Source organism: Haliaeetus albicilla, chromosome 2 (genome assembly GCF_947461875.1).
Source record: "Haliaeetus albicilla chromosome 2, bHalAlb1.1, whole genome shotgun sequence".
Lineage (NCBI taxonomy): Eukaryota > Metazoa > Chordata > Aves > Accipitriformes > Accipitridae > Haliaeetus > Haliaeetus albicilla.
This window is the reverse complement of record NC_091484.1, coordinates 62525150-62549645: the sequence shown is the minus strand read 5'-3', so window position 1 is coordinate 62549645 and position 24496 is coordinate 62525150. Positions and strand designations below refer to the sequence as shown.

Below are 24496 nucleotides of genomic sequence, written 5' to 3'. Positions count from 1 at the left end.
GCTATATTCCCTTTCACTGCTAATTATCCAAATATTACTTTATCCCAGGCAAGGTGTCTCTCTGTCTGCTTTTTCTCTATGCAGGGTAAAAAACCTTTCCCAGGGAAAGTTTTATTTCACATATACACCTCAAAGAAAGTCTTCCATTTTAAAGGACTGGCATCCTCCAACAAACAGCTATTTTATCAGGAATAATGATAAATGCCTTCTAATGAGTGGGCCAAACCTGCATGGGTCTATTCAGAAAGCTGACTTTCACTCAGTGCCTACCCCTTGCAATGGGATTGATTCTTTTCATATTTAAACTACACTCCCCCAAAGCCATTAAATAAAAGAAGGCCAAAAAACATTTGCTAATGAAAAGGATTACTGCCAGAAATCCACCTCCTGCTTTAAGTGGTTGTTTTAAAGCCAGCCCTTCCTCAAAATGTTTTTATAACAAAATAGTTTAGCCTTATTTGTTAGTGGTGCAAGAAGCAAGCCATCTTGTCATTTGTCACACAATGCCCATGTTACCTGGTTTAGGTCTAGGAAGAAAGAAATGGGCTTCTTCTGCATATGTATGGCTGCATCACCAGGGTCTGGATCCTCCATTTTTCCCTTGCTCTTAGGGCAGTGGATACCTTCTCTGCCTTGGCAGTATTTTGAGGGATTAAGAAGATAAGCCTACCTTATGATGAGCAGCTGGAAGTGACAGCAGCAGAAGGGACCTAGATCAGGAGCCGGGAACAGAAGATATGGGAGGAATTCTTTGATGCAGTGAAAATGGAAAAGCAAAGTCAGGAGGCAACCTGGTGGCTGGAGGCTGAGCTGAGAAAGATGAAAGCATGAAGACCAAAATGAAAGAGGCCAAAGGAACAGGGAATCTGGCAGAACACGGGAGGGGAACAACCGAGATGACAGATTGAGAAAAGGGTAGTGGAGGTGAGAGGAAAGGAAGGACTGTTGACACCAGAGCACTGCTGAGGAGCAAAGATAAGCACACAGGAGGAATGAAGAGGAGAGTTTTATGAAAAATGAGGTTGAGACAGAAGGCAAATCCTGCAAGTGAAGATATATTAGAGGAGAAAGGTCATGTCAAAATACAGTAAAACTGTTTATTTTTGTGCCGCACTTATCTTGTGCATTCTCAAAGCTGCAATTTTGAATCTTATTATTTTTGTGCTCTCCAGCAGCTCAGGCTGCCTAGCAATGCCTGTCTGGCGTGTGCTGGCTGTGCCGCACAGAGCTCACCGGCTGCCTAGCAACTGGCAGGGTGGTGCGATGGGGTCCCTGGACCAGGCTCAGGGATGCAGCCCTACCCCAAACACCCCTGCTCCCACAGCAAGGCAAGAGGGAGCATCTCCAGTTGTTATAGCTGTGATGAAAACCTTAAAAAAAAAAATTAATTGGAAAAAAGGTCATGCAGAGGTGCCCACAAGAGTGCAGAGAGCCTGACAAATTGTCTTTGAGAAGTGGGAACAGCCCCGTTCATCTCTGCAATATTCAGACACCCCGTGACAATAACTGAAATACCAATATGGTTAATTATTCTGGTTCTTAAGTATGGCTCTGTGGGCTGGATCTAAAGCACAGGAAAGCAAACCAACGCAGCTATGTGGCTTCTTGGGCAACTACCTCTAGTTTGGTGTAGGATATACCAAAAAGGCAACTTTTGGTCCCAGGAAAAAAATAAATTAAGTATTCACACAGGATTGTCCCACTACAGCCACACTTGTATAACTATATCACTGTAATCAACAAAATTTTTGTACCAGAACATGACATTTGGCATTTGGCAGTAGAGCTGATGTGGCTGATCTGAACAGGGCCTGTGTCCTCTGTGCTTCCAGCTGCCCCCCTCAGATCCCTCATCTCCCTTTCCATTGCACTGTCAAAAATGCTTGTGCAGCTAAACAACCAAATCAGGAATTGATCCAGCTGAGAAACAGTCCAACAAAGAATAAAGACCTATTTTCCAATCAACAGTACTGAAGCAAGTACTGTTCCCAAGGCAAAAACAAAGACATATGTCAATCTATGGCCTAGAAAAGGGAATAGACAGTTACAGAGCTACACAAATTACAGTGCAGGAAAAGTTGCTTTGATGCTGCTACTTTGATGCTGCTCTAAACAGGTGCATTTAGAATACAGTCACATTTTTTTCTCTCAGTCAAAAATGGGTTGTGTCCTGGAAGGACAGCATTGCCCCTGGAGATCATCATGCCCCACTGAGAAGGAGCAAATCTCAGATGGACAGTTGAGACACTGAGACGTATATAGGCACATTTTACTCTCCATGGAATCTCATTCAGGTGATCGTTTGGGTAGAGTTTGAAGAGCATCATTACATTTTTTCCTCTACCAGTCCAGCTGCCCCAGCCAGGAAAATTTTCATTCCCAGCTCTCTTGCACACTTGAAGTATCTTGAGTAAGTTAGCTAGCTTTTCCTTCTAATCAGCAGTTTATTGTCTGGAGCAATGGGAAAGTGTGATAATTAAAAAAAAAAAGAAACAAAACAGAAATAAAATAATTTCTACAGAAAAACCCAGTGAATGCAGTTCAGACACACTCTAGTGTCTTCAGCAAACGTCAGCTCAAGTCCAAGATTTATTGGCTCTGGCTTAGTGCTGGTTCTGATAGATTTGGCTAGCACTTGCACAGCTACCCAAATGTCTCTGTGCTTTCAGGTGCCTTGGAATCCCTTGGTGTACACACCATGCACACTCATGGAGCCAGCTTGGGTCTATCGCATCTGAGCCAATAAACCCTCCAAGAACCTCAGACATGAGGGACACACTGCAAAGACACCCAAGTGACCTTGCAGAGAGTAATTTTGAAAGCAGGAGGGCTAGCATGGGGCAGGAGCTAATAAGGCCTGCTGATCTAATTAGTTGAGCATGTCCGCACCACAATTCCCAGTGCATCTTGCATTGTGTGGCCCTCACAGCAGCACTGCTGCGGTTGTATGGCACTAACTTAGAAAGTCCTGCTGGAGGTGGCTTAGCTCAGCGTGGAGCCAGTTTGGGTGTTTCTGTATGTACCACACGTCTATCCAGCAAGCATCGGGGTAACACTCGGCTGTGCCAGGAAGGCTGAAGAAAAGTCACAATGCAGACGTCACAAGGTGGCGCTCTTTGACGCCGTCTTCCAAGGTCTTCTTGCGTTGCAAGCACATCTTGACGTAGAGTCGGTAGGTTTTTTGGTTCGTGCAAGGCCTTTTGGGTCGAGATCCGTTGGAGGGAAGAGGGCTGTAAGCCCTCCTGGAGCCTCTGCTCTACTGCTTGAGGTGGGTGCGTTTCCTGGGAGCCAGCACTGCCCCGCTCAGCTGCTGTCCTGCCACCTGCTTGTAGGACTAGGTTGCCCACTGAAGTGAAGCACGGTACATTTAGCAAAATACACACACCACTGATTTTTCTCATACTGAAAAAAGTTGACACACAAGGCTCCACAAATCTGCCATCTCTTGGTACAGGGGCAGCAATAACATTTTAAGAAGAGCCGACAACAGTTGTGCTACATTTGAGGATGTTAACAGCTTCCATGAAGTCAGTCTGTGATCTGTAGGCAATTACAGACTCATCCAAGCCAATGGGTGTTAAGTAATTTGCAGCCAGACTGAATAGAGAAATCAAATTTGTCTTTATATTAGGGTAGCTGGAAACAAGGAGAAGCCAGTACCCAAGATGGTTTCTGATCATACTTGCCCTGGGACCCATTAAAAGCTTGTCTATATCTCAATACTATTGCAGATCAAATTTAATTATTTTACATTAAAAGGGTATTTGGAATCCAAAATAAAATGTTCTATTGGAAATTACATGCTGTCCTAAAGAGAGTTATTGAAGCCACTTTGGAAACAATTTTGCTAAGCTGCCAAATGAATTAACCATCAGAAGATAGCAATGTAGATGCATTTCCATCCCACAGCAAGTGCTGTGAATGTACCAGCTCCTTTCTCTGCTGTCCCAGACAGCATTCAAGCATCTCTCTCAGCACTTGTCTAGCTGTTTCCAGCCAGGGGGTGTTTTTTTGTAACTCCAGTTGCAAAGACCTTCCCAGGCCACCAGTCCTTCCTGGGCTCCCTACCATTCATCCTCATTTCCACAGTTCTAGACCAAGATGCTGGACTTTGCTGACCTCAGAGGGGAAGGGAGACCTATTTTTCCTCTCTCCACCTTGATTTAGAGACATCAGCAGGTGTACCAAGGGATCCCGACCAGAACCATTTTCAGTGCTGCAAACAGAAGATAGACTCCAGAGGGCTCACAAAATACCACACAATTATGCAGAGAAGAGGCAGTCTGCTCGTACTATAATGTATCTGAGAATATTTTTTTCTGAAACGTGCTGACTTTTCACCACTGTGTGGGTTTCTCTGGGACAACTACTAAAATGCAAGGTCTAATGACAGTTGCGTTGGTAACTGCATATACACAGCACACAAAGCCAAGGCATGAATAATGGGCCTTGGAGACAGCTTCTTCTGGGCCTGTTACTCATTGCAAAGGTAGGCTTGGGCATCCCAGCGTAGAAGCCACTTGCTGTTATTGGCTTTTCTTCTGGTATGATCACAGAAACAGGATTTTGCTTCCAAAAGAAAACACATCAAGAAAGATTGTACTAAATAATCACCAGACCCTTATCTTCCACACCTTTGCAATAACCTGAGGAGGCCCTGAATTATGAGTAACAACGGAGGTAAAAGAGTGGCAGGAATAATGTGTTTAACAGTGGAGGTAAAAGAGTGGCAGGAATAATGTGTTTACCTCAGCCAAATATTTAAATTCTTCTTATGAAACTAAACCCAGAAAAACACTAATTGTCAATTACTACTTCTGGGCAGGCCTTCACAAAGATCTATGCAGCTTAGATTCAGTATTTCTCCCTCCCCCTTGGGATAACTCGCTGAGAAGGGACTAATTACCCCTGACCGTGATGCTCCTGTCGTTTTAGCAGTTTTGTTGTCATCTTATGAGATTTCTAGCCTGACGTGAGGCTGGATAACCAGTGCAGCGCTTCCCTCCCAGACCCTTATGGCTTCTCCTGAAGAGAGGCGCTGCCTCAGGGCAGCACTGGTGGGGCTGGGGCTTTTTTGGAGGGGAACGAAGGAAGAACACAAGCGTCGCCCCTCGTCTCTAGACGCCCAGACGAGCAGCCCGACGCCCCTGCTGCCGCCCTCCCGCCGCTCTCCGCAGCGGCCGGGCGGGGCAGTCAACCCGGCCCACCGCCATCTCCCCGCCACAGCCGCCCCGCCTCACCCCGCGCATGCGCCCTGCGCGGCGCGGCGCTGCCTACAGCTCCCGGCTTGCTTTGCAAAGCGGGGGTGGTTTTTTTTTTCTTTTTTTTTTTTTATCTTTTTTTTTTTTTTTTTTTTTCCTTCTCTCCCCTCGGAGGGGGAAGGATGGGTGGGGAAAGCGAGAGCTCACGAAAGCGAGGCGAGGAGGAATCCCACAATACCAGGCGGGTTGCGAGCCCGGCGCTGCCGCTGTCTCTTTAATGCAAGAGGAAGCGATGCGGAGGGGTGGAAAATGGCAGAGTTGCAGATGTTGCTAGAGGAGGAAATCCCTTCTGGCAAGCGGGCTCTGCTCGAGAGCTACCAGAACCTCACTCGAGTCGCCGACTACTGCGAAAACAACTACATCCAGGTGAGGGGCGGCGGGGCAGCGCACCGGGGCCGGCGGTGGGGCGGGGAGGCTCGGCTGGGCTCGGCTCTCCGGTGCGGGCGGCGGGGCCGGAGCCGCCTGAGGGGTAGCGCGGCGCCCGGCAGCCCCCGCCGCGGCTCCCCGCCCCGCAGCCGTTCCCCCGCGTTTGCCTTTTCTTTCAACTTTTTCCAGCCGAACGACCGGGCTCCCCCTCCCCACCCCCGCCCCGCTCCGCTCCGGAGGGGAAGGGAGGGGGTTATTATGTCAGTCCGGCTCGGAGGGTGTGTCTTTTTTTTCTCCCTTTTTAAAATTTTTTTTTTTTTTAATTTTTCCTCCGTATTTATTTATTATGAGTCACATCCCGGAGACCTCCCTGGGGTGGGGTGAGGGGGGCGTGAGGGCCGGTGAGCCCTCTCCGTGTGGCCGGCTCGGAGCCGGTATCTCAGGTTTCCTCCTCGCTTCCCGGCGGCGCGGCTCCCTCCTCCGGGGGAAGCCGGCGGGCCCCGGGGTGGCGGTTGGTGACGGTTGCTGAGGCGGGCAGCGCCGCGCCGCTCCGTGCAACGCCCCCCCCTCCCTCCCGTCCCCGTCCCCTCACCCGCGCGCCTCACGTGGAGCGCGAGCCGCGGGTGCCGGCCGGCCCCTCCGCCAGAGCCGCGCCGGCAGCGCGGGGCCGCCATCCGCAGCGGCGCGGCGGCGGGCGTTTGGGGAGCGGAAGGGGGCCCCGCACACGCGTGACATCACGTAATTCAGTCATCGGGGCGGGGGATGTCCGCGGTGGGAACCGTGCGCCGGGCCGAGGGAACGGCGTTCTTGGCGCGGCGCGCCGACGGTCCGCATCGCCGCAAGGAGCGGTTTGCGGGGGCAGGAAGCTGCCCGCGTACAGGCACCGATGTGCGAGCGTGAGGTGTTTCAAAATGGCAATCTGTGCCTCTCGCAGGCTTCGCAGTTCAAACACCCTACAACAATAATTTCAGACCGGGGCTCTGGTGCTGGGGAGGCTCCATCGGTTGTAGCGTGTCTCCACTAGTCGATGTGGATTTTTTTTTTCTTTCCCTAGGTTGCCAGTGCTTCTTGGCCTTGCTTTAAGTCTATTTTTGTGGAGCTACTTTAAGCACAATCTACTATTATTATTTTTTCAGGTTTTGCAGCACATAACTGTAGGTCTGTATATTTGGTCATACAGATGTGTATACAGAACCATCCAGAGATGCTCAAATTCAACTTTTTTTTTTTTTAAATAAATTCAAGGGAAAAGCAAATAAACTCCACTTTACTTACTTGTAACGTGAACTTGTTGAATCTAATGCTAGGCTACCTGTGATGAGTATTTAATACAGGTTATTAAATTCTCTGGCATCCATCGTTGTTAGTAAGCGGTCTTACTGGTTTCAGTAGTGGAGCAGCAAATTTGAAAACACAGCTTTAATAATATGAAGTGATTTTTTTTTTTTTTTAAATGAGCTACTTGGATTAAAACAGCTCTAAGAAGCCATATTTTTTAGATTTTTTTTTTGTGTGTGTGTGTGCGTGTGTGGTATGTGAGGTAGTATGAGTTAATGTCTATTTACTCTTCCGAGTTGTTTGCTCCACCCAAAGAAAGCTGCTGATATAAATGCTTCTAAGAGGCGAGGTTCATTTGGTTTTAGTCATGGGAAATATGACAAATACATGAACATAGTAATTGCAGCACAAGTTTTGACCTGTCTCCTGCTCCTGACTCTTTCCTTATGTCAGAAAGTTACAGAGAATCTTCAGTTACATAATTTTCTTCAGAGTCCTAAAACTTGACTTTTCTTTCTTCAAGCAAACAAACAAAAAAACCCAACGTTTGAGCTAGTTCCCATCCGGTCATTTAGGGTGGGTTTTTTTTTCTTTTTTTTTTTTTTCTTAATTTGGTAGCTCATTTTCACCTCGGGTATCAAGGTCAGCTGGATGTGGGATTGGTACAGTCTGTTTTATCTGTGTACAGCTGTGTTTACCCCTTTTGAAAGGAAGCTGGATTTCTGAAATTCCTGATGAGGGCTTGCGCAGTAGCTTTGAAAAATGTATACCTCGCTTGTATTGTACACGCATTGTACATTTACTCAGTAAAAATGGCAAATATATTGATAAAATTACATGTATGTTTTTAATGTGTGATGGAGGTGGGTTTTTTAATCAGGACTTTATACAAAGCCATCTGCTCTCCAGTTGGACTACTGAACAGATTATACTTCCAGTGCCTGTGGTGGGGCCACTGCAGGATTAGGCAATATGACACAGGGCACTGGGTTATGAGATTTGGGAGTGTGTGTGTGTATTGTGGGATGGGAAGGGAGGAAAGGCGAGGAAGAGGCTTAACCAACACATAATACAAAGTGTTTGTATTTAATGTAATTGAGCATTTTATAAAAAAGGCAGGCTGAAACAGAGAACCTGGCCATGAAGGGAGTATTAAAATAGTTCAGAAGTGGCTACCGTTGTAACTTATCCTGTTGCACGTAACTGATTCAGTCTGGCCCCTTTGAGTTTGGATAGCTTTGAATTTGGAGAGTTTTCTGCCTTTCTGTCAGAAAGGCTGTGTTCCTTAGTAGGAAAACTTACTGTGCGCTGTCACCCGCTCGGCGTTGTGGCACTGAGGTGGACAAGTTTGTCTGACTATTCTGTGTGCTGGTGCTAACAATTTATAGTAATTGTAATAGCACTCAGGTATTTATTCAGAACTCTTGATGATCTCAGTCTTACGTTCTATATTCTTTGCTCATTTAAGCAGGCAAGTAATTTCCCACCCCCAGTATTGCTGTATTCAAATTATATCTGTATTTTTGGATCTGAAAACATTATGAATGTTGTTTTGCCTTTTTCACTTAATCTGGGAATAATTCTAATAAATTTTCAGTTGTGCTGATTTTTTTTGAAGAGAATTTGTCTTCAGTGTCTTTAAGGATTCCTTTAAAAAAAAAAAAAAAAAAGGTGGGGGAGGGAGGGGAGGAAAGGGGGGGAAAAAACCCCTCACCTGGGTGGAACTTGGCTCCCCAGTGGTGAATGTAGCTCTATTAACAGTAAGCATCCTTTTACTGAAGCGTTTTAGGAAAGATGACAGCATTCGGGATTCTCAAGTTGAAAACTGGGAAGCAGTTTCTTGCTAAGGCAAATCGTGAATAAATCAGAATGCCAGGCAGGGACACAGTTTGCCCTCCAGACCATGTGTATTCTGGTTATCTAGAAGGTTTATCTGATAGGAAGGGAAAAGAATTCAGGAGAAGCAGAGCAAGTAAGTTTCTAAGGAAGACCTGCAGTGCTAAAAGGAAGGTACAGTATGGTGGCAGTCTTGGGTGGGGGGATGGGAGAGGGAGAGAGAAAAAAGGGAAAGGAAACCAAATGTAGAAGTAGTAATTGAAGGAAGTTGTGATGTTATTGGTGGGGATTTTGGCTTTGACTAGAAGGAAAAAGGCATTATAAGTACACTACTGTATTTAATCTGTGACGATTTAAAATTGTTATGTTTCTGGTTGCAAGCTTCAGTGACAAGCAGGCAGAAAATTAGATTCCTGTTTTCTCTTAGATCAGAGACTTAAACGCTGAACAATTTTAAGAGCAGGATTTGAACCTCAAATCTTTAACTGGAAGCATGTTTTTTGTCTCCTGAAGTAAGTTTTCTTGAATACAGAGAAATAACATTTTTCATAATATTTTTCTAAATATGTTTTTCTGGCACTCTTTAGAATACTGGTATGACTGTTATGATGGAGATGTTTGCTTGTGAACTGGAATACCTTTATAATAAGGTACAGTGAGATTAAGCAAGGGGAGGAGTGGTGAAAGTGTCTTATAAGGGAAATAAACTTCTTCATGGATGCCATATAAATGTAAGTTCCAGTACCTAATGCCTTCCCCAAATCCTTTTGCCTGCAAATAAAATCTGGGACTAGCCCCTTTCAGTGTGCATGTAACCCTGAAAGGTTATCTGAAAGTCTGTAGCATGAAGCTGAAGATAACTAGTGAGGAATTTAATCAGTATCCCAAACAGTATGAACTTTATCAGTACTAATACAGAAATAACATATGGAGTTAAAGCACTTACAGATCTTATTGTGATTCATCAGCTGAAAATATTAACTTCCGGAGAGATTTTCCAGTCAGTTTCCTGGCTGAATTGAATTATTTTCATTTTTTAATGAACCTATTTACAATAACTAGCTTATGAAGCATTAGAATGACACAGGAAACCAGCATCTCCAGTGTTACTGCACTGATGACTTCCTTTTGAACAACTTCAGTTGACTCTTCAGAGGCCTCTCTGTGCTATAAAACACTGCTTACAACTCTCCCCTACTGACTAAATTAGATGTTTCTTACAGTCTTGTTTATGCATAGGTAGATAACATAGGTTTCATCAGTCGCTTTGCTTCTAGACTACTTGGGAAGATCCATTTGTAATTTTTTTTTTTAAGCTCAGATATGATTTTAATATGACTGTGAGAACCTCTAAATGAATGGCTTGGAATATGTACTAGTTACGTAAATTCTGATCTTGATGGTGTCTAGTGGGTAGATTCAGCAGCTTTAGAAAATAAATTAAGTGAAAGACCTTTTAAGGAAGTAAGTGCTGCGTTGCCTAAATGTGTGGTTTTTTTGTTGTCATGTAATTTCCTTCTGTAGCTTCCAACTGGTATATGGAAACTGAACGGTGAGTTAACAAGCTATTTTGGGTAAAATAGACAAAAGTAGGGACAAATTTCAGTTTGACTGCTATTACAAAAAATTTAAAGTCTCTTTCCAGTTGGTAGAAAAATAAACGTGTGGGGTTGAGCAGGTGTTGCATGCAAGAAGTTTCACACATCCTTACATTATCTTCCAGTATGCATGTAGGAATCCTTTCTGTTTGATAGTTTGGATGTTTTGTAGTTCCTATACAGCAGATAGTGTGTACTGGAAAGGAAGTAACTTTTTTCGTGCTGTTTCTTTTTCCTTAAATGTTGGTAACTGCTCTGACACTTGGTTTCCTTGCCTGGTGTGTGGAAAGTGGCTTAGCTTTAGTTCAGTACAAAGAAGTTCACTCAATGTCTAATTCAGGAAATGACCTGCTTTAAAAGGATAAACTTCTTAAATTGTCACTAATACAAATCTTTTACGTGGTGTGAGAACTTGCATGCTTTTATGTTCATAGGTTAATTAGTTTGTATTGAGAGTAAATACAGGGTTTTTTTTTTCCCCCTGGTTTCATTGCTAAATTTGGAATATTCTACAAAAAAAAGCAAATTAAGCTAGTTCACTTTCTGTAACACCAAAATATAACTCAAAATTAGAGAGCTTGAGAGCAATGAGATAAAACATGGATGTACTATCCACTACGCTTTGTAGTCTTAAATCATATTCTTAAAGAAAAGGTGTTAGCTTATACTTTTAAACACTGTTCTTTTTTAAGGTAGTTTAAGCCAATGTTTGCCATCAGTGTAAAAGGCACTGGGTGTTCTGTGTGCATGGTTTTTAAAAAATAATAATTTTGGTACAGGTTGGTGGGTTAGGCTTGTAGCTCTTCTGTGCTTTGTATAGGTCTTGTGTTCCAGTGCATTGTCTGTGTTTTGGAAAATACAGCTGTATATTTAGCTTGGAAGCAGCAATAAGACAATATTGCAACTTCACTGAATCAGCAAGCGACTACTCTGTGTATACAGGAAATGGATCCTAGAGTGTTCTATGTCTGTTTTGTGTCCAAAGGAGGTAGATGATATGAGACCAGCTTTTCCAAATTTGAAATGTTTCCATTAATTTTGGTATATTTGGTTTAAGAAGCTAGCAAGATGTCAGCTGCTCTTCCTGCTACATTTTTCATTAGTATTTCAGCAGGTGATTGTGTCAGCACTGTGCTACTTTAATCAGGTGGAGTGAAGTGGATTGGGATAAGCTTTTACAGGTGCATACTGCTTCTTCCACAAAGGAAGTGCTGTCTGCTCCCTTCTGTTTGCACTTACATTGGAAGGAAGAAGCCTGCAGGTGGTCTGTTGTCAGTGTATGTTAAGCTTGATCCTTGCTCTCTGTGCTGCACTTGCTGTGTCCAGCCCTGTGGAATTGTTGGAAGGAAGGAAGAAGACATGAGTAAGAGGGGCAACTGTCTAATACTTACCTCCCTCAGATCTCTGGGAGCTTGTTGCAGAAAGTATCTCTTATGGTGAAGAGAAAATAGATGGGCCTTGAGGAGGGCTCATAAAGTGGATCACGTTGTAATGAAGGTAAGAGTGCAGGAGCAGGCTGTGTACAAGTAGGAAGCATTGTACCTCTGAGGTCAAAGTTCCTGTTAGTATTTGTGCTACCCATCTAAGTTTAACAACAAAAACCCCCAAACTCTGAAACAAAAAAAACTGATGCAACTTCCCAATATCTTTGTTTAGTATTTTGAACCATCTTCATTTTACAGGAGCATAAATGGAGGCATAGAATTTATAACTGACTCATGGAAGGTCATATAGGGACATGCTGTCAGATTTGGGAACAGAACCTGATTGTTTGGACTTCCAGTGCTGTTCACAAAGGTCCCCCCCTGCCCCCTTCCAAATTGCCTCTGTTATAGTACAACACAGCAAAAAGTGCATATCCGCAGAAATGTGGAGACAGTGTCCACAGAGACAGTGCAATGAATCCCTTGGGAAAATATGCACCTGAAACCATCATTGAACTCATTAGCAGCAATTAATTTTTGAAGAGTTTCACATATCTCCTCTCATAAGAACCTTGAGATTCTAATTTTTGGCTTTGCAAACTTCTGGAGTTACATAATGCTCACAGTACTGTCTGTCTGTGTGTTGGTGGCTTGCTCTCTCTTGGCAGAGGCACTAGAAGATACTACTCTCTTTCTCGTTAGTGAAAGCATCTGTGTTTGACAGTTCTAGTGACTGAAATCTTACTTATCTGCAGAACAGTGTGGTGACAGCTGTGTGGACGAAGTGTCAGTTCTGGTGTAGCAAGACATCCCTGAGAAATAGGAGGGTATCTTGCTTTCTCTGTGCTTGTGTTCGATCCTTAATTAGTAACTTGGAGTTGAAAGGAGCATGGTGTGGTTTTTATTTGTTGTTACCTGGTAGGAAATGACTTGTGGGCCCTCAGTTAGTCAGTGTCCAGGCTTGTTCATAATTACCTGAGCGTTCTTGCTGTCTTCAGTATTTGTGTTACCCAGAGCAGTGTTGCTCCTTCCACATCCCCACCCTCCACCACAGCCAAATCTGAGCACAGATGACAGAGGCAGGTGGGCTTGGTCACAGGGATCCTCCCTTCCCTCCACCCCCAAGTAAAGGGAAGTAACTGCTGCATTTGTAATAGCAGATACAGTGTCTCAGTGTGGTTCCTCCCTTTTCCTGACCTTGCTGGTGAGGCAGCTGCTGCAGACAGAGACTTGATGTCTCCTGTGGGTTGTAGAAATAATCCTTTGCAGCTCAAAACTTGCACAGAGCCCTTGGGGGCCAAGATCAGGGTGGTGTGGAGAATAAGTCACGATGTGCTCCTGAACAGAGCTCTGTGAGCAAGGTGTTATAGAATCATAGAATGGTTTGGGTTGGAAGGGACCTTGAAGATCATCTAGTTCCACCCCCCCTGCCATGGGCAGGGACACCTTCCACTGGATCAGGTTGCTCAAAGCCTCATCCAACCTGGCCTTGAACGCTTCCAGGGACGGGGCATTCACAGCCTCTCTGGGCAACCTGTTCCAGTGCCTCACCACCCTCACAGTAAAGAATTCTTTCCTAATATCTAATCTAAATCTACCCTGTTTCAGTTTAAAACTGTTAGCCCTTGTCCTATCACTACACTCCCAGATAAAGAATCCCTCCCCACCTTTCCTCTAGGTTCCCTGTAAGTACTGGAAGGCTGCTATAAGGTCTCCCTGGAGCCTTCTCTTCTCCAGGCTGAACAACCTCACCTCTTTCAGCCTGTCTTCATAGGGGAGGTTCTCCAGCCCCCTGATCATCTTCATGGCCCTCCTCTGGACCTGCTTGAGCAGATCCACATCTGTGTTATGTTGGGGGCCCCAGAGCTGAACACAGTACTCCGGTGGGGTCTCACCAGAGCAGAGGGGGAGAATCGCCTCTCTCGATCTGCTAGACACACTTCTTTTGACGCAGCCCAGGACGCAACTGGCTTTCTGGGCTGCGAGCGCACGTTGCTGGCTCATACTCAGTTTTTCACCCACTAATACCCCCAAGTCCTTCTCCTCAGGGCTGCTGTTAATCCATTCATTGCCCAGCCTGTATTTGTGCTTGGGATTGCCCAACTCATGTGCAGGACCTTGCACTTGTATCTGTGGGTGCCTTTCTTCCTTCACCTCCAGCCTGTCAGCATGCCCTTCTGACTGCGCTGGAGGGGCTCAGTTTCACTGGCTTAGCACCAGGTAGAGAAATAAAAGATACAGCACTTCTAACAGGTGGGTTCTTTGAAGAATCCGTTTATTGTACAGCAAATGAAAGCTGAACTCTAAACAACTTCTTTTGGTATTAGAGGGAATGTGTGTGTTTTTTTTTTTTTCCTTGGGTTAATAAGAGTATAGATGCTACCTCTGCTTGAGACTATGCAAATAGTGTTACTTATTGCTTATGCAAGCCCTTAATGCTGTTAACAGGAGCCACACATGCTTTGCAGAGTGTAGATTTGTTACTGTGATGCCAATATTTTAGAAGAAAAGGAGGAGTGGGGAACCCTGCTTGAGGATTTCAGCTGGGAGTGAAACACGAGTGCAGTGTTTTCAGATAGAACTTGTAAGATTCAACAGTCTGTATTAACATGAGATGAAATTGGTAGCCAGCCTGCTGGCTAAGCTGACAAAACAAATTAGTTTTAATCTGAAAAAGATTGACTGCTTGCAAGGTGACTTTAATATTCTTGTCTAAGATTCCAGACCAAATATGTTTAGTTAGTAAGTGCTGGGCTTGGCAAACTGAAAAAGGCTCTGAAAATCAAAACTTCTTTTGGTTTGGGCCTCTCCTATGATAACGTGTCTTCGTAACAGCTACAGATGATGTGTGCCGTACTGTATCTTCTGCCGTCATTGAATATTCTAAAAGAACAGTAAAGGTTGTCTCTTTTGCACTGAGATACAGCTTTCTTATATTCCTTATCTTAAGATCACAGATATATTTGTGATAGTGTCATCCCTCCCTCATCCTTCCTCCTTCCAAAGAGGCCAAAATACTCAACTCTGTGTACTTTTTCTACAGCAGAAGTTAAAGAGCAAGCATGCTGCTCTCTGCCTGAGGAGGCTCAGATACTGTAGTGATGAGCAGTTAAAGAACTCATGGGGAAGAGACTTCACATTGCTTTCCTAATTTTATTGTAACGTCAAAGACAAATAGGAGTAAAATGTGGTACTGTTCCTACTTTTGTTAGGAAAGCAGGGAGGCCTCTCAGAACTCAGGCAGAGGAGGCTTACTATAACAAATGCTGGTTTGACATCCTTAGAGTTAAACGTAATGTTCTTACTGGGTGGTCTTAAGGTTATAAATAGTTCCAAGAAAAAAAATTGCTTGTTTACTACTTGAAGCATAACAAATCTTTGATATCCTTGGAAAAGAATTGAAGTGTAGGCTCTTCTGGCTACTTTCACACCACTGTTTCTCATGATAATGTTTTTTCTAAGCTATACTTTATCAGGTAAGTGTGGGGGTTTTGTTGGCTTTTTTTGCCAGCTAATCTTTCACCAGGTGCATATCTTCACTTTCATCCTCTGATCTCCTTTTTGTACTTTGGGGTCAGAAAATCTGCCAGCCAGTATTTGTCCTGCAGCAATCATTGTCAGTTGAGCATCTTATTTGACTTTATTGTAGCAGGTGTGCTACAAATTAATACTTAAACTGTGGTCTCCATGCAGTAATTCTGTGTCTTCTGGAGCCTAAGATAAGAAAATGTCTATTTGTTTTATGCTGACAAGTGAAGAATATGGTGTTCAAGCAGTTGCATCGGACTGCTGTAGTTAACATCTAAGTAGCTGCAGAATGCCATGCCATGACTTGTCTTTTCACGTTTGTACACCTAATAATGTTAGTCACTATTATGTCACTTAATATTTCTAGTGACAACATTTCTTTCTTTCCAGGTGCTTCTCCTAGCGCCTGTGATTTTAATGTGAATTTGCTGATTTCTCTGTCACTGTTAAAGTCTCCTATCTGCTTGCTGCAGGCCGTTTCCTAGACCTATCTCACTCTTCTACTGCCAAATACTGTGGGCTTTCTCTTTTGTTGCCATTGATGCAAGAGTGCTCTCAGCACAGCTTCTGCCTCTGAAACACTCCCATGCTTGCCCTCTATGTTGTTGACTTTCAATCTCATTTCAGATCTCATCTGAAAACCTCTTCTCCCTTGCCTATTTCTTTTAATTAATCTCTTTCTATTATTTAACTGCATATTTTACTGCCTTGCAGCTTAAATTATGCAGCTGTTTTTCATGATGCCTTTCAGACAAACAGCTTCTACTAGCATGGGTTTGAATAATTTGAGACCTGCAGCTACTGAAAGCATTTATATACGCTTCTTTTTTCAAATTATCTTTATTGGCACAGAGTTGAGACTAAGGCCTTGGCTGTGAAGTGGTCTGTAAGCACCTGAGGAAGCCAAGAGGAGCAGGATACAGAGGAAACAGAAGGCAGCTGGCAAGACGCCGTTGTGCAATGGGACTGATGAGATTCTCTCTTACTAGTGAAACTGTTAGGAGGCCTCTTGGATATATGCAGCCAGGCCTTTCCTTTATAAGAAATCTGTCTTGTTCAGGAAGCTGGTCCTTTTGTTACTCCTAGACCAAGAAGTGGGAAAGGGCTTAATAAAACTTCTCTGCTTGGAGGACTTTGGATCTCTCAACAGCGAGGGAAAGGTGGACATGTCAGGGGGAATGGTGTTCTGTTAACATACATTAGTAGGTATGTATCCACAAAGCAGAGCTGGATCTGATCCTGAAGGGTTTTTATAGAAGGTGATTATAGCCTCCAGGGTTCCCCACTGTGAGGCCTCGTGACAGGTGGCTTGGATGATGCTTCAGTCAAGGTCCAGAGAGTATCAGACTAACAAATAGAGATATGATGGATCAATGCACTTACGCTGGCAAGATTCTTGGAGACCTGGCTGGGGATTGTTCAGCTTTTGATTTGCTGGCTGACCTGCAGGATTTCTAAATCTCTGGGAGGAGCTATTGTTTCTGTGATGCAAACTCCTGGCTTTAGCTGTGTTAGATAAAATGTGCGTCTGGTTTGGAAGTGCTTGGCTCTACAAGGGCTCTCTTCAAATACCGTGGGTGTGTTTCCTGGTGCAGCATACAGTATGTTCTCCTAGCACTGAAATGATCTCGTTGCTGCAGTAGTCCTGAGACTTGTCTGGGAGCATTGCAAGTACATGTTGTCTTAAATGGCAACAGATTTTGTGTCTAATTTCCAAGGTGTCTTTAGCTTTGAATGTTAGAAAAAACTGTTGTTGCCATAGATGTAATTGAAGCTCGGGCTCATACAATGCTGCTTGCTTTGCAAGAAGTCTTGTATCACTTTAGTGACTGTGTTACTTCTAGATGTGTATTTCATTCCTCTTTAGCAGTCTGTCCTTTAAACCAATGGAGGAGGATAACAGTCAATGGAAAGCTTTCTAGCACATGTTCCCTCTTTGGAAACCTACTATCCATGAACAAGAACTGTAAAATCAGCTCCTGTCAGTACTCTGCACCAAATATTGACCATTCGGAGACCGAGGGATGCATTTGTTGTAATTATGAGAGGCTTGTTTACTGGGGATATAAGCCAAGTATGCAGCAATATGGTACCTGTGGGCTGCTGCTCCTCTGCTAAGGGGTGAAAAGTTGCTGGTTTTGGTCCTGAATGTGGGATGTATGGAGGATTTAGGTGTGTTCCTTGGGCATGGAAGGGGCTTAAGAGTTGATAATCTATATTGAATAACTTTCTGCCTTGCTGACAATAAATGGGAATGGCTTGAAGGATGATTGAAAAGCAAGTTGAGGGTCTTGAGCAACTCCAAGTTTCTGGTAGGAGTAAAAGCTTAGGAGGAGTGGGGGAGAGTGTGTAACCCTCCTTCACTGTATGCCTCTCTTCAGCCGCTCTCTTTTGCTAACTGTGACGTGGTAGAAGGACAAGATTAAAAGCAAATACTGTTACTATTTGCTTCCTACCTACGGCAGACAGCTAGAGAGGTAGCTTTACTTTTTTCTCAGATTGCTGTAAGGGGTTACTGCAGCAGCACTGGGAGTGGGGGAGTATGAACTGAAGCAGGTACTTACTGGCTGTGTAACATCCCATGAGGCCTGGGGGAATGAATGTGGGGAATACTATGAGTCATGCTTGTCAGTCTCATAAAGCAGGAGGCTTTTTAAAATTGGCCTTGGAGGGGAAGAGGTGTTTAATGGAGCAGTTGTGAAGGAGTTATGCAAATAGAGAACATAAATAATGAGCAAAAGATACTCATTTAAGCTTCTTGCCTCCTCAGAAAATGACTAAATACAAACTAACCACTATGAAAGTTGAGAAATGCATCATCATTAAGTATAATGGGTGCAGAAACGCGGCCATTCATGATGATAAGAAAATTTTCCTTTTGTGACTAGGAAAATGAATTTCTGTAGTTGTTGAACAGCAAAGTTTTGTTTTTTTCTTTCCAATTTCCTTTAAAAAAACAACAAGGTGGGAAGCTGAAAAGCAGTTCCTCTTGTAAGAGCTGATTAGGAGGGGAGGTGTTAAAAAGACCAGTCTCCAGTTTGCTTTGGACATATCTTCAGTGTTTAGGTTGATTTTGTATAAAAAGTCTTTCCTCTTCCAAATACTGTATATTCTTTGGTAAAATTGAGAGCATGTTTTTAGGGTATAACTTTTTCTTTTTTGCTGCTGACACAGCTACTTCTTGCTGTTTTAAATCAAAGAGTTTCGAACAGAGCTTATGAAGTGCAATCGTTCCAGTCCTGGGCTTGCTTACATCTGCTCGCATCATAGTAGGAATCTTATCTCTGGTAGCTAAGCCTTGCCAGCAGACTTAATTGGCATATAATTTGCTTGGACTACTTCTGCCTCTCTGGCAACGTAGAGAGGCCACCCCAAGCTTTGAAGCAGTTAGATATGCCAGATACACTGTCCTACATGCTGCTCCACAGTTGCATGTGTCCTCCCTTGGCCTCCCCTGTGTTTTAACTAGAAGGGGGCAGGTGCTCAGCTTCCTCTGGGGCGCACAGATGTGGAGGTAGACGGCAGTGTGGGTATGGGTGGATACGCAACTGTGGCTGACGTGTTCCTGTTGTGAAAGGAGTGCAAGGCCACTCATCTGTCAAGCTGATTACAGACAAGATAGAAGCAAGGTGTCCTGGTGGCCCTACTGCAAGTGCTGAAATAGAATCGTTCAGGGGTTGTTTTATTACCAGAGGTGGGAGACCGGGAGTGATGTGGATGTGACTTTTTCTAATGGATCTGGTTGCATGGAAGTGCAAGCGCTGCTGTCATCTGTATGACTCTGCATCTCCCCCATCTGCCTAAAGCTGCCCTCCTCTACATTGTACATGAAGGGGAAGCAGTTTTTAAACTCATGTGAAGGAGCAGCATAAAAACACCAGTGGAACTTCAACGTGGATTAGAAAACTTCGCTGCAGTTGTGTCTGCCAGAGGCATTGCATCTGTATTTCTAGGAAAAGTTACTCACTTGAACTACTGCTGTGCTAACTAACACCACAGCAACTCTCTCTCAAAGGACTTTGTTTAAAAAAAACAAAACAACCCCCTCGCTCCTGAATTTGACACTATTTCCTGTTGAAGAACTTGCTTTCTGTCTTCTGTCGGTTTCTGTAAGTTAAGTTTTATCTGTTGTTGGATGTTGAAATTACCACATTTATTTACTTTTTGTTACCTACTGTCCTCTTCATGTGGGTTTTTTGGGGGTTTGTTTGTTTTTTTTAAAGAAACAATGGTATATTATTGATTTACTATTCTTCCTCCCTCTCATTCTCTTCTCCCTTCTCCTGAGCCATCTATTTTGTTCTGTTGTGTGTGTTTGGGTTTTTTTGAGGAGCTAAATTCCTACTTGCTGCAATTGAAATAACCCAGTATTCAAATGAGCTTATGTATGTAAGGTTTTGGAATGCTGTTGCTAACCGTAGGCTCAAATTTTAACATAATAAAGAGTAATTCTTCAAAAGAAACTGGATGTAGTGTGGTTACAACCGCTATCAGTCAAAAATTGTACAGTCAGGTCCAGGAGTGCATAAAAGTCTAGGCAATATTAGAAGCTGTTTATGTGATCAGATAGAAACAAACTAGGTTGATTTTTTTTCCACTTACATGCAAGTTCTTGTAAAAACCATCAGTCCTTGTATTGTAGTCCATTACTTTATTACTGTGAGATCACTGTATAGCTTGTGTGCTACGTGAGAGTATGCCTTGTGCTGGGAAGCAAGCTACTAAAAATCTGTGGGGATCCACTGGTTTCTGGTGTAAGCATGTTGTGCCAGTGTTGTGAGCTGGGTGCAAGCCCTTGGATGGTTTTGTGCTGGAGTATATTGATCTTCAAGACGCTATATAGTCAGCAGTGTAGTGCTACAAAGTATGAGAAGAGAATTTGACCCCGTAATGGCCATTGTTTTCTTCTTTGTTTTAAAAATACTGTGATGTTTGGGAACTGCCTGAACTGTAAAATCTGGGCAGCAGCTGTGTGTCCAAAGTGACTTTCTTAAACATGAGAACTCTTCCTGAATTAGGAATGCTTGCAGTCCAGACGTTTGCTGGATGTCAGAAGGCCTGTGTAACTCTTGGCTCTACATTTTAGTGCCTTGAGATTCTTCTTGGAGCTGGACAGGCCTGCTAATGACTTTCCATGCTCTCCTTCCCCACTTTGCTCCCTGCTTTGTTGTCCTGTAACATCTCCAGCATCTCCATGTGGAGAAACCTGTTGTGGTGCAGATTGTAGCTTTGAGCCTGCTTGTTTTTGGATCGACCCTTTTGCAGATGCTGACATTCAACTGCTGTTTGCAAGACAGCTACATACTGAAGTTACACTGTTGTATGGGTTCAGAGCACTGTTGACATAAATCTGTGATACCAGGACATGCTGAGGTGACAATGTAATTTGATCCTTTATGCTAAATCTTCTTGTCTTAACCTTGCTTGCTCAATGCTGTCTGGTATGATTCCAGGCCTGCCTAGAGGGTAAGGAGGACTATAGAGCAAGGATCTAGAAAGAAGGGTAGTCTTGGAAGCTCACCTATAAAAAGTCATTGAATTTTAGCATGTTCCTTGTCTTCAGATACAGATTTATTGTAGTATTCTGCGCTTATTCCTTCAGTTTCATTTGTCAAAATGGAGATAAAAAACATCTGACTGTGTGAGACTTACCAGGCCTTGAGAGTAAAATGAAAAGGTAAATAAAATCCATAGAAGGAACCATTGTTATCGATATTATGAAAAGGGACTTTTTCACACAATATGGACTGAAGAGCTTTGCCCCAAAACAGGTTACTCTGAGCTGTCTTGATTCAAAGGGTTGCATGGTGTGAAAATCCACCCAGTTCCAATTTTTCACTCCAGTTATTTTTACTCCGGTTTGATTCTGTGTTGCTGTCACTATATTACAAGGAGGATATTAAGGTAACTAATAAATGCTTAAGTGTTTCCTTCATATTCCCACCAAAAAAAAAGTGAAAAATAAGTCTCTGACTTATCAGTGAGCATGTCCTTGCTAGATGAGGTAAAATTTGTGTGTGGGTGCTGGCACTTAAGAAAGTAAACAGAAAACCATTTTAATTTCAAGCCCCATTACAAACAGAAAACAAAAGATCAATATTTGAGAGACAGTGCATAAGGAAACAAATGGAACATAAGTTCTCTAATTCCCTATTATCTGCTGTCTAGCGTGCCAAAATAATCATACGCTCCAAAGCTTTGGGTAGCTTTCTTAGTGTTGAAGCAGGAAGACTGCTATGGAAGTGTCAAGGGTTTCTTTTCCTGGCTGACAGTCTGAGGGTGGCATTAGTCTGTATTTGGAGCTCTGGCTCATGTCTGATGTCAGAGCCTGCTTTATGTCAGCTCTGAAGAAGTTGTGTGTTTGATGTCATAAAGAAAATTATAGGCACTGCAAAGAAGTTAAGTGTAATTTTGAAGCAACTGTACAGGCTAATAGTGTGCAGTGCTTTACAGGAATGGAAGATATGGTTTCTCTCCTGGAGCCTGTGTTGTCTAAATCATGTAAAACACATAAAATAAGACTCAGACCAAATTTGTTAAGCTTGCTGCATATGCAGTCTTGAAGTTTTACTAATTCAGTGTACAAGGGTTGTGTGAAAATGGCACATGGGCATGTCTGCTTCTGTCATTTTAGTTCAGTGTGGCATGCTATTTTGGTTGTATACACAGGCGATAACAACTGACATTAACAGTGTATTGTGCCCACATATATGTTTACTATGACATCTCCTCTATTGGATTTGGCAGGAGAGCTGAAAATTGTATTGTCAACAATATTTTTATATATATATTTTGTTTTTTCATAAGGGGAGTGGTTTAGTCCAGAGCCAACGTGAACGCTGTTTGCTGCATTGGGCAGAAAATGCTGCTAGCAGAGCAGCTGGCACATGTCTTCCCAGGCTCCATCTGTCAGAGTCGGCATTGCTTTGTAAATCGCACTCCTATTGGATAGATTAGTTTCTTGCTATAATGTTCGTGGCCTGGATTAAAACGGAATTCCTAAGTTGATTTTTTTTTTTTTAAATTACTTACTGTTTAAGAAAAAAAAGGTTTTGTAGGCTACTTCTGCCCTCCTTTACAGACCCAATAAAGTCTGCGTCAGAGCATTGTGAATGCTACATCTTGTGGACTTGTCTTAGTTTAAGTAAAAAACATGTATGAAGGTAAGGTAGTTATTGGAAGCTTAATCTCAAAAACATGGTTCTCTGCTGTGTACACACAGGTCAGAATGGGATGGGATCTGATGATAACCTGTATCAGTGTATCTGAGAAAGTGAAATGCCTTTTTTTTTTTTTAAAAAACATCAATGTACATATTCATCTTGCATTTTTTGTTATCAAGACTGATACACTCTTACCATTGTGGGGTATATATATGTGTGTGTGTGTGTATATATGTATAAATAATATATGCATATCCCTTAAACTCTCCTTTGGAATGAACTTCTCCCCTTAAATTCTCCATCTACCTTCCCCAAAAGAGATAATGATTAGAAAAATTGAGACTCTTCTTTTTACAGTTAATCAACAGAATGAAAAGCAACTTCGAAGTAAAAGAAAATCTGCAAGGACACAGGCAGATTGGCTAAATTGGTCTCGGCCCATAGAAATGCTAATTTGCTATCAAGGCTATTCAGGACTGGTCAGGGGAATATTATTGATGGAAATGAAGGATTTGCTTCTAACTGATTGTCTAGCATGTACAGGATTTGGGGGAAGGGCCTGTCTGAAACAGAGCTTGTGAATTATAGGCAGTGCTTGTTATGTTGTCCTATGTGTTTGTTAAAGTACAATAATTTGTTATGTGTCTTGACCTGTGATGGAATAGCTGAGTAGTCAATGATTTTTGTCAAGATAGTGTTTCTAAAAAGAAACAGACTGAAATCTTACTTGTGGGCTGTGGTGTGGTGGTTGCTGTGGTGGTGATCACCTTATCGTCTAGGGCCTTGAATGAATGCCAGCTTTATTGTGCAAGGTCTTTACCTGGGGAGAAGAGATTTCAAGTTCTACCAGTTCCTCTGTGTTTCATACAGCTGAGTTACTGCATCTTATCTTGGAGAAACTCAACAGACATAGTATTATTTCATACCAATGGGCCTTTTTGTTATGGATGCTGGGAGGAAGTTCACTTGAGTTGAATTGTAGATGCTAGCCTGGCTGTGTTTATTGAGGATTTATGCCTCAGTAGGTGGGAAGACTTACTGTTTACTGAATGGACTTGAAAGAATTTTGTCATCCTTGTTTTAATTTTGGGGTTACTGTAGTGAGAGGGATCTTGGGTTTTAGAACTGTTCTGAATGGTTAGGCATCCCTCTGTGCCTCCCCAGTCTTTAAATTCCTTCGTACTTGTGGACCAACCAGTCATTTCAGTGGTTGAGAGCTTTTATACTTGTGTTTGACACCACTTCTCTCTATGTGTAGAGAGGTGTGTTGAATAGTCTGTTCTATTTCTTGTTTTCACTGTCAGTGAAGGATTGACTGCCAGTCCCCTGGAGAGAAGGGCTTTGATAGGAGGTGGACATGTTCAGTGATTGCAGTATGTTGCTATTAATAGATTGTAAGCTATTGGGTATTAAAATATTGAGCTTTTAACCCCACACACAAATTCAGGAATGGTGGAAGAGTACAACAGAATGACAAGTTGTGGCGAATCACTTCAATAAAACACTTGAACATTTTTCTACTGCGCATATTGTAGTACTGATCTTTGTGATGCAGGATTTTAGTTGAGATTTGCCTGTGCTCTGGAATGTGTGGGGTTTTGGCTTCAGTTTCCCTCATATGGAGGCTGGGTTTGCCCTGTCGTTTTATCAGGCTGTGCTTGTACTAAGTCCCTTCCTGTTCCTTGTCCTCACATAAATGCTTTCTTTTTAGATTTCCCACAGTTGTTTTTACTGATGATGATAATGATATGAATGGCAAAGTTGGTGGTTCCAGTAACAAGAATACTAATGGTGGCTGATCTGGGACTGATTATGTTGAAGAAAGACAGTAGATGAAGTATACTGGTGACTCTCTGAAGCCCTATCTGTGGTGCTATGGGAGGATGTCTCTTGTGCTAGTATGTTGGGCAAAGGTTGAGCTTAAACTTCTGAACTAACTCTCCCGATGGCTTACTTCACTTTTAAGTGTGGGAATTGAGGTGCTGATCAGTGAGGAATAGTCTGTAACCTGTAGGCAGGTAAATACCAGGCCTAGTATAGTT

General features: G+C 43.1%; 1 protein-coding gene across 12 annotated transcripts in view; it reads left to right on the top strand.

Annotated features, from left to right (window-relative positions):
* The first annotated feature begins 5352 nt into the window (after positions 1 to 5352).
* The window catches only part of ABI1 (abl interactor 1), an 84811-nt gene continuing 65667 nt past the window's right edge, over positions 5353 to 24496 (top strand). For 7 of the 12 annotated variants that reach the window (XM_069777534.1, XM_069777486.1, XM_069777447.1 and 4 more), the window contains exon 1: positions 5355 to 5627. In XM_069777534.1, coding sequence (XP_069633635.1) covers positions 5511 to 5627 — 117 coding nt within the window. In that variant the 5' untranslated portion in view covers positions 5355 to 5510. Of the gene's footprint in view, positions 5628 to 24496 lie in introns of all 12 variants that reach the window. The other 5 variants (XM_069777519.1, XM_069777470.1, XM_069777495.1 and 2 more) reach the window with 3 other exon arrangements.